This window comes from Gymnodraco acuticeps, unplaced genomic scaffold (genome assembly GCF_902827175.1).
Source record: "Gymnodraco acuticeps unplaced genomic scaffold, fGymAcu1.1, whole genome shotgun sequence".
In the NCBI taxonomy this organism is placed as follows: Eukaryota; Metazoa; Chordata; class Actinopteri; order Perciformes; family Bathydraconidae; genus Gymnodraco; species Gymnodraco acuticeps.
Window position 1 is genome coordinate 608,225 of NW_022992160.1, and position 10,081 is coordinate 618,305.

At 42.4% G+C, this 10,081-nt stretch overlaps 1 protein-coding gene across 1 annotated transcript; it reads left to right on the forward strand.

Annotated features, from left to right (window-relative positions):
- The first annotated feature begins 670 nt into the window (after positions 1-670).
- ndufaf4 (NADH:ubiquinone oxidoreductase complex assembly factor 4) lies at positions 671-9,689 on the forward strand. The gene is made up of 3 exons (XM_034204542.1): positions 671-863; positions 1,002-1,099; positions 8,148-9,689. The coding sequence occupies exons 1-3, from the start codon at positions 719-721 to the stop codon at positions 8,451-8,453; spliced, it is 549 nt and encodes a 182-aa protein (XP_034060433.1). The 5' UTR covers positions 671-718; the 3' UTR covers positions 8,454-9,689.
- Positions 9,690-10,081: the final 392 nt, after the last annotated feature.

Below are 10,081 nucleotides of genomic sequence, written 5' to 3' on the forward strand. Positions count from 1 at the left end.
TTCAAATCCTCAATAAAATACATGTCCTTTTTTTAAACAAATGTAAACACTGTAACAGCTTTCCATTGTTTTATTCATGTGACATTGGTTAATTATTTTTGAAACATTCTCAGGTTATTATGTTTCTAGAATAGTTTACTCAAATTACAATTGTGAATGAATAAAGTTTTTAATTAAATGTTCTTGTTGGAGGACATTCCTAGGACGACATCAGTTTCAAACCTTTATTTATCCAGATAAATCCCATTGAGATCATTGAACTCTTTTACAAGGGAGACCTGCTCAAATAAATTATGTAAGTGTATTGCATCATTTTTATTTTGTAGCATTCCTGTATTTATTAGGGCAATTGACGGACAGACAGACAGACAGACAGACACACAGACAGACAGACAGACACACAGACAGACAGACAGACAGACAGACACACAGACAGACAGACAGACAGACAGACACACAGACACACACACACACACACACACACACACACACACACACACACACACACACACACACACACACACACACACACACACACACACACACACACACACACACACACACACCATTTTGTTATACTTCGTTAATAAACAATGGGCTCTTTCGTCCACTTGGTGTCGCTGCTTTTTCTCTGTTCGTATTTCCTTTTTTTTAACTGAACCTTCTTGCTCACCGTCGTCAGTTTGAATAAACTGTATTGCTAGCTGTGTTTCGTAACATGTCAAACATGGGGGCACGGGTTGCGCGTATGTTCCGAAATTTCAACCTGGAGAACCGTGTTCACCGAGAAATCTCCAAGGAGAAGCCGCGAGCAGCACCCCGCCACCAGGCCGACCTGTCGCGCTCCTCCGGCGGCTCTGAATGTGAGTGACGCTCCGCTGACAGGTCGCTTCTCCCACGGGACATGCCGGGAAACCAGCCTAAAGGCAGGGCAGCAGTCATTAAGCTCTGGAGGAAGGTTATGTAATCCTCTGTTGACGGCCTGTTGTTTTCTGTTTCAGCCGCGGAGACAGCGGAGTTGGTGAGCCAGAAGAACGCCCCGCTGCTGGGCCTCCTGCGCTCCGTGTATGTGGAGTCCAAGGACCCGGCAGCAGCAGAGGTCAGCCCGGGACACTCTCTGCTCTTCTGTGTGTCTGGGGAGGGAGGCTGCTTCAGTTGAATGCCCTCCATATATACCATTATAAGAATGTTTGATTATTAGAAGCTGAGGTAGAGAAGTACTCAGATTTTGTTATTCAGTAAAAGTGGAAGTACCAGAGTGTAGTAATACAACTTATAACAGAGTATTCCTTACAGGTAAAAGTCCTGCATTCAAATGTTACTCAAGTAAAAGTAGACAAGTATTAGCATCAACATATATTTAAAGTACCAACATTGAAAGTAGTCATTGTGCAGATTGGTCCATTTCAGAATAATATATATGATATGTTTTATAATGATTGATCATGAAAGTGTTCTCAAAGCTGGTAAAGGTGCAGCTAGTTTGAATGACTTTGTATACTGCAGGGTAGCTTGTGGATTTACTCCAGGTGGAACTAAAGTCTGATTTAAGACTGATTATATTTCACAGTAAAAGTGCACAATTTACTCCTGAATTGTAGTGGAGTAGAAGTACAAAGTATCATAAAATAGAAATGTACTTAGTTACTTCCCACCTCTGATTAGAAGATGCTATGGGCATTCTGCTTTATATGAGATTACGTCTTATATTGACATCTTATTATGTGTTGACTTTCTTTACATACATTTCAAATGCTTATGTTAAGCATCTTATCCTCATCTTATGTTATTTTTTCAATGTGTTTTTTAATTTGGACTTGCACCTCCATCTGTTAACATATGGGCTCAGTGCAGATTGTTATATGTGCTCGAATGTTCCTACTTTGTTAAAAAGGGAATCTCCCCTCCCCCCCACACACTGTATTTCAATCAGGAGAGACTTCATTTTGTTTAAAGAACATTTATTGACACATGTCATATGATAAATGTCAAGTCTTTGGTGATTAGACCCCGATCCTGAAATGTTATATCTAAAGGGGGAAATGCAGCCGTGAGTATATAGGGAACCCCCCGGGTTCTAGACTCTGGTGATGATGCTGAAGATCTGGATTTGATGAGGAGATGGGATGAAGAGGAGGTGTGATGAGGTCTTTGGATTAGCTCTCCTGGCACTGGATGTGATGAAAGGAGGTGGATGGGGAGGAGGTAGGGCTGCTCAATTAATCGTATTTTAATCGCAATTACGATTATGGCTTGCAACGATTACGAAAACAACGTAATCGAAATATAACGATTATTTATTTATTTATTTGTATTAGTTTTTCAGTTTAGTTATACTTAAAGTTCAGGATAATCAACTGTCACTGGATATGATGACAGGGGGTGGATGGGGGATAGGGCTGCACGGTATTGAAAAAAACTGACATCGTGGTTTTTCCCCCCCCTGCGGTATATATTGCGGTTTTTTTAACCTGTTAAACCCCAAAGTCCCGGCGGGTACTTTACTTTTTTTTTTTTCACGACAGTGTCTCAGGGGATCGTAATATTTAAGAACCTATTAATGTGTTATACCAGATTAACGGAAATAATCTCAGCTAACTGACGATACAAACCATTTTATACCAAAACAAAACACACGTCTCATAAGAAGCATGCTAACGCACTTTGGCACAGAACTCAAGATAAAAGTACCCTTATTATTACTTATCGTAGCTGCACTTACAAGATATCCGATTAAAGCTGAGGTTCCACAGATAATTTAGGTATATAGTATCATCACTCAGTGATCTGAACTCGGATAGGGGAAGCAAACACAGACATCACAACACGTACCTTTACGTAGCTTCGAGGGGAGATGTCTCACCGTATCTGTCAATCTGATCAAAAGACGTGTTCAATGGCATTAAAGCGAGAAAGAAAAAACGCGGCTGAATCGGTTAATCCATAGGTTTTTAACGTCTCTATAAAAAAAAATTATTTAATTTATAATCCATAATTCCATTTTTATGTAAATATCGCAGAGCAAAAGTTAGCTGCTAATGGTAGCCACCGGCTGCTGCTTCCGGTCTTGGCTATGCGGAAGTCTCACACACACATTACCAAATAAGGACTGTGTGATTTCCCCTCGATTCCATTGGCTCTGACGGTCAGAAAGAGATGTCACATGTCAAAATCCAGCAAGGTGGGCCAGAGATATGGAAAATCCACCCAAATGGCCCCAAAAGAGGTTTTTTGTTGTGCTAAATCTGTCTAAAAAGGTCAAATATCAGGGGAAGTTCTACACACACCAACACATGAACAAATAAGGAGTGAGAGTGACGACGCGTAGCCAAAACCGGAAGCTGCATACCACCAAGGTGGCTACCATTAGCAGCTAACTTTTGTGATCCGATTTTTACATACAAATGGAATTATGGATTATAAACAATTGCTTCAAAGCCACAGATACATTATCAACCTATGGATCAACCGATTCAGCCGCATTTTTTCTTTCTCGTTTTAATGCCATTGAACACGTCTTTTGATCAGATTGACAGCTACGGTGAGACGATCTCCCGTAAAAGCTCCGTAAAAAGTATGTGTTGTGATGTCTGTGTTTGCTTCCCCTGTTGCGAGATCGGATCGCTTAGATACTATACTTAAATAATCTGTGGAGTCTCAGCTTTAATCGGATATATTGTATGTGCAGTTTCGATAAGTAATAAGGGTATCTTTATTTTTGAATTCTGTGCTAAAGTGCGTTAGCATTTTTTTTAAAAATGAATAAAACCGCACGTCCCTGCGGTGTGAATACCGCGCATGCGCATACCGCGGTTATCGCCATGACACGGTATATCGTTCAGCCCTAATGGGGGAGGAGGTGGGCGGCAGCATGAACACCTGAAATCACAGCTGACTGCAGGAGAGAGGAGAACCATTTTAAAGTGGACCTATCATGCTATATTTGAAACATATATTGTAGGGCCATACCTATATAAATATAGTATTTTTTTAAAACACCAAACAGATCCTGCATTTTAGCCATACCTCATTTCGCTCTATTTGCTCTTTCCAGCCCTGCTTTTACAGGGGGCTGATTCTGTGAGCTGCAGCTGACCACGCCCCCCTGCAGGAGAGGGGAGTTGGCAGTTACTTTGGCATTAGGGCAGGGATATCTAAATACTTTCCAAGGTTTGACATAATGAATTGTGCTACTTTTAAAGCAAGCAACGATGTTTTCAAATCTGTAATCAAAAAGCTCCTCAAAAACGCTATCGAAGCAGTTCCTGCCGTTGCTACGTTGGTTCAAACGGTAACAACGAACTATTTTTCTTAGCGGATGCATGTCAATTTAAATCAATACAACTATTTTTTAAATCAATAAAATCATTTTCTAAATCCATAAAAGCATTTAAATTAATATTGGGAGTCATGTCGTTGCTTTGTTGAGAATGTGGCCATGTAATAAGCTGGATAATGTGCACATTGCATAATGTGCAGGGCTGCACATAACTGGTGCGCAGGTGCGCATGCGCACCTCCGCCAAAAAAAGAGCACCGGGTGATTTGAAAAAAGGCGCATTTGCGTACCAACATTGAGAGAGAAGAGAGAGAAAAAGATATTTGCGAGTTGCATATGAACTCAGGGCCGGCCCGTAGCAGTGGCGTTATAGATGTTCGCCTAGGGCGCCAGATCTGTGGAGGCGCTGCGCTGGCAGTTCTGGGAGGGAAAAAAACATTTTTGACCGTTGGGGCTCATCCTAATTTTCGGCCTTGATGTAACAACATTCATAATTAAGTAAATGTAACACCCTTTTCACCCCAGTTACACGTTTCATTTGCCATGTACGATGGGCGCTGTAAGTGATGGAAATGGGGGATGTTGGCTTATCTGGCGCCCGCAGCTCACAGCCAACGTGCGAGTGAGCGTGGGTGAGAGAGAAGGGCGCACCGCCTGGTACCGGCGCTGTTGTTATTAGAATCTGGTGCTAGCTGCTCTAACGGATGTAAGAAGAAGATGTTTCTACAATAATGTGGAGGGAGAGTCCTCTCCAGTCAGACCGAGAGGCTGATAACTACAGCTCAGTGAGGTAAAGGACTCTGAGTGTTTAGATAGTTCACTTTAGTCTAAGTTCAAACGTTTTGATCACAATTTATGCAAACACATATTTCCAAGGCACTCCTTTATAATTATGGGGATAAACAGGTTTGAAATCATTCCAATGTATACTATAGGACAGTAACCACAAATATCCTTTAAAACTGGAGAGCTAAAAAAAATATGCATAAATAAATAAATGTTAAGGTAAAATAAGATATGAATGAACAACACAAATAAAATAAGTTACATTCATTTGTTATTGGCTATGGTAGGTTATTGGTTATGTTCACATACTTATTTGATTACATCCACTTGTCTAAGATGACAACAGAGACTTTCGACCCAAAACCTGCTGTTGACTTGTGGATGCAAGCAGCTAATCGCAGACTCAACCAGAGAGGAAGTAGGAGGCCTACATCATCAGCTACCATGTCTGACAGAGAGGAAGACAGTGAGGAGAACAGTCAGGAGGGGAGTGATGACAGCTTGTAGGATTACTGGTCGTGCTAATGTTGTCTTGTGTTCACCTCTGCATGTGTGTTCTGTGTTCACCTCTGCATGTGTGTTCAGTGCCGTGTGTCTGGCAAATAAAGTCAAGACCCCCTCAAAAGTTACGGTTTATTTCACTTTAAGGATGAGCACCAAGCAACATCTCCAGGTGCTCCTTTGAGAACCAGGGCAAAAAAGTTATGTGCACCCCTGATCATGTGCCTTGATGCCGATCTAGATCCCTCCGCTTGGCGTCGGGCTCCTGATCAGCCTGTCGGTGTTCTTTTCCCCATAATGACCGCGTCGCTGCACATTATCCCTTACATATGATTATATAGTCATTATTCATTTGTTTTAAAGCAGGAGGCGCAAACGATTGCCTCGGGGAGGGAGAAAAAGAGCCACAGCGGAGAATAAACAGAAGGGCAACCATGCGCGGGAAGTCTTCTTCGCTGCTTTTGTGGCAGACTACAGCACCACTTACAGGCCTGGCATATGTACTACAGCGTCTCCAGCGCTTTCGAGCAGCAGTGGCCGGCCGTGGCCCAACCTCTCATTCCCCTGATAGCTGGATAATTGACCAATAGCCGTAGCGCCACCGTCCTGACGTCAGGACAGTGTTCAAATCTGGATCAGTCTGTATCAGATCCGTTGCAGCCCCTTTTTTAGAGATTTGGGTATGGAGGAAAAGAGAGAGGGTTGTGTTTTCTGACACTTGGTGAGTTCCCTGACACACCGGGGACACATATTCATGTATAAAAGATGTACAAGAGTGCATTTTACAGGATAGGTCCCTTTAAAGTTTGGCTGCAGCACAGTGATTGGCTACTGGAGAATGAGGTAATGGTTATAGACAACGCCTGTGATGAGCTGATTAGTTGCAGAGTGAATGTGTATATATAGGCCTACCCAGTCTTCCTGAAAGAACTTGCGCTGAGCTTCATATAATGGTTCCTACGAGAATAGTCTGCAGCCTGACACTGTGACTCCTGTCTATACAGGTGTTGCTTGCAAATAGTAAGTCAATTAGTGTGTACAAACAAAGGGTGGCGCGCAATACTGTTTTATTTGTATCTGAAAAAAGTGTCCCCACCACTTTGGAAACAAGTGTATGACATGACTTTGTTCATGTCATACAGGTAAAGTAGGAACACTCTTCTCCTTTTAGTTGTTTTAATGCTGTAAATATTCTAACCTGTAAAGCCAATTGTGCCATTATGATTACCCTTGTTGTTATTAGGCTTTATTGATAGAAATGAGCCTACGTTGTCATCTCTAGTCTGAACACCCCCGCAGCTCAGTCCCTCTCCACTCTGCACACAGCAACTGGCAGTCTTTATACATTCTATGGTTTCAAAGCAAGTGAAGGAGACACCTGCTGAAACACGCTTTACTGGTGACATGGTGTTACCAGTTCATTTGTATGCTAAACACAATGGTTACTTGCACACTGGATGACAGGATAGAACATATTTCCTTCATAACTGTTAGAATAAGTGGTGGGGACACTTTTTCGAACAAAACACTACGCATTATGCGCCACCGGAACAATACATACATAGTATAACTAGTGCAGTAACTATGCTACACTGCTGCAAAGCTGTTCTCTATTCAGTTATTACTAATATGAAACGTGTCGCAGGTCCAAACTGCACCACTTGTGTTACCAGTCCCCCAGATTGTACTTGTTCTCTTGTTCTCTTGTTCTTCAAAGTGTCTTTGTGCACGCTATTTTCATAACATTTGAAACAACTGATCCTAATGGAGAGTAGTGGGGACATGTCCCCAGCGTCCCCAGAATAAATGACGCCTATGCTTCCTTCACATATATCCTGTGCTGAAAACAGTTGTGTGCATGTAGACACAAGGAGGATTTAGAGAAAAAGTTGTGGGCAAGTAAACCAATGCAAAGAGCTGAAAGAAGGTCAAACATACAGAGATGGAATAATTCACTTGGAGCAGCTCACACATTACCCCCATTCTTTGACCCATTAGGAGCGTTCACACCAAGTACTTTTCCCACAGTTTCATGAGAACTCTTCAGTTCTCATGAACTAAGTACAGATCGCGTTCATACCGGAATAAGTCCCTGAGGGAGGATTACGCAAATGAAGCCACTGACGTCACTTCTTCTTCTTCTGCTTTGGGTTTACTGGCAGGCCGCAAACCACTTCACGGCGTATCGTGCCACCCGAAGACCCCGACCGGAAGTCCCCGGAGTTGGGGACTGGCTTCAGTAGAAGCTGCTGGGACTCCCAGCTGCTTCTACTGAACGGACGGAAAAGGGGGTAAAAAGGTTCTCATGAACACATTTGAGTTCTGGCTCTTTTTGGTGTGAACGCGACATTTCGGAACTATATCGGAACTAAAGTGGGAAAAGTACTGCGGTGTGAATGCGGCTAATGTTCATGTAAACATTGATTAGTAAGGCAGAGCTTGGCACAGTCTGTATTTAAACCGGGCCTGATGGTGTGGCTATAAAGGGACAGGAGCCAGGAGTACACCAGATGCTGCTCACAGGGAAATCTCTTCTCAGTCGAGGTGTATTTGCAAACCTCCTGTGCTTTCTCTTCTCACAGGCATCACAAGAGGTGAGCATGGAGACAGAAGGTGCGCGGCGGCCGCTCAGGTTCAGTGTGCCGGGGGGGCACTACGGCCTGGTGGAACTAACAGACGTTCCTAGAGGCAAGCTGACCATCGCTGAGACCCTGAAGGCCCTGGGCAGCCACCAGAGGCAGCCTCAGACCTGGACCCCGGGAAAGATTGCTCAGGAATATTCTCTGGACCTGAAGGACACAAAGGCTCTCCTGGAGTTCTTCATCCCCTTCCAGGTTCACATCATACCCCCCAAGACTCAGAGTGCCAAGCAAATAAAGGCTTCCTAAAACTGGATTGTAGGTGAAAGGAAGCTCATCTAAATCCCAGAGACTTCAGAGCATCTAACCCCCCCCCCCCCCCCCCCCCCCCCCCCCGTTAGGAGAGACGTCATCCTGTGCAAGACTGAACCTCAATGCTGTCCCTAACATGATACTCCTGCTGCACAGTTCAGAGGCCATGTGAGAGCTCATACATCCTGAGATTAGCTTCTCTTCAGCTGTGCACAGAAAGTATTGCATTTGTTCTTTGTTCCCAGCAGACATTTGGACCGTCAGAGCAGGAAAAGCATGGGTGTTACGGACAACATTTAAAAGGGCTGTTGTGTATTAGCGTGTTCCAGTAAGCTGTGACTGGTGCTTCTGAAGGGAAACCGGCCCTCACTGATCTTAGCATTTACTCCTGTGCTCTTCTGTCAACTGTCCAAATGTCCTCTGGGGAAAGGCTGGATTTCAAATGTTCTGCCCTGCTCATCACATCATGATCATCAGATTGAATAAAACATGTTTGGGTTTCAGTCAAATAAAAGCATATATAATGTCTATTCAAAGAAAACTTTATTTGAGTGGGATAATAAATGAATAATTGCAATATTAACCGTTGTAAGAAACATATTATGTCTAAGAGAAATGTTAATGTTGGCAACACAGATTGCATATTCCTTAAATATGATTTAAATTAAAACCACTGTTTTTGTAAAGTTCTGAATATTCGAAGTTATGTCACTATCCTACGGATATGTTATTCTGTTAAGATGCTGGGATTCTGCAAATGTTAAAACCGTGAAAATGTGTTTTTTGTAATGAATACATGCAGTGTTAAATCATAAGGCCTACTTTTGAATCATCAAGTCTGTTGTGGACCTGTCGAGATGCAATCCGGTTCAAAAGGACGAGCCCTGTCATTTACTTTCAATAAACCCTCGGTCAAGTGTCACCGGCCTCTCAGGAGCACATTGGGTCCTCCCCTAAGGTTTGGATCTCTATGAAACACGAGTCATGTGATGAGTCCGAACTAAGATGTGTTGCAGACTCCGAGGCCTAGTGGAGTGGTACATTGGATACACAAGCACTATAACCACTGCAGCTTGAACACATGTACAATGATGTTTTCTCGATATATTTTTGAATTCCAATTTTTCAAATGGGTCTTTAATTCACTGTGAAACAAATCGACTACCCTAATTGACCATTCGGGACAAAAATGTCCACTGTCAAAAAACTTTTATAAAAACATATTAAAATATAGAATATTTGTTACCCCTTTTTTGGGTTCAATCTTTAAAGCAACTTCAGCCCTAATCAAAAATACCAAATATGTAATAATTTTCAGGATTTTAACCCTTTAACTGCCAGTTTGAAAATATGATGTCGCGTTTTGAAAAACGTGCACAAAAAGGTTATTTTCCATATAATAAATGTTGGTGGATTTTTGTTTTTTATCACAGTCTTGGATATGTCAAAGATTAGCAACAACATTTATTTTGGTGCATTATTAGTTTTTGCACAGAATCAGATTAAACAAAAAACTCCCACATTAGTCATTCGGGACAACAATGTCCCATTCACTCCCATTATAACCGCCTCCTTTGATCTCTCCGCCATACCGGTATATAATCATGCATTTTGTGATGTCAGGG

Coding starts and splice junctions, on each gene's coding strand:
- ndufaf4 (XM_034204542.1), top strand. CDS start 719: ATGTCAAACATGGGGGCACGGGTTGCGCGTATGTTCCGAAATTTCAAC. Junction 864..1,001: donor CTCCTCCGGCGGCTCTGAAT/GTGAGTGACGCT, acceptor TTTCTGTTTCAG/CCGCGGAGACAGCGGAGTTG. Junction 1,100..8,147: donor AGGACCCGGCAGCAGCAGAG/GTCAGCCCGGGA, acceptor CTCTTCTCACAG/GCATCACAAGAGGTGAGCAT.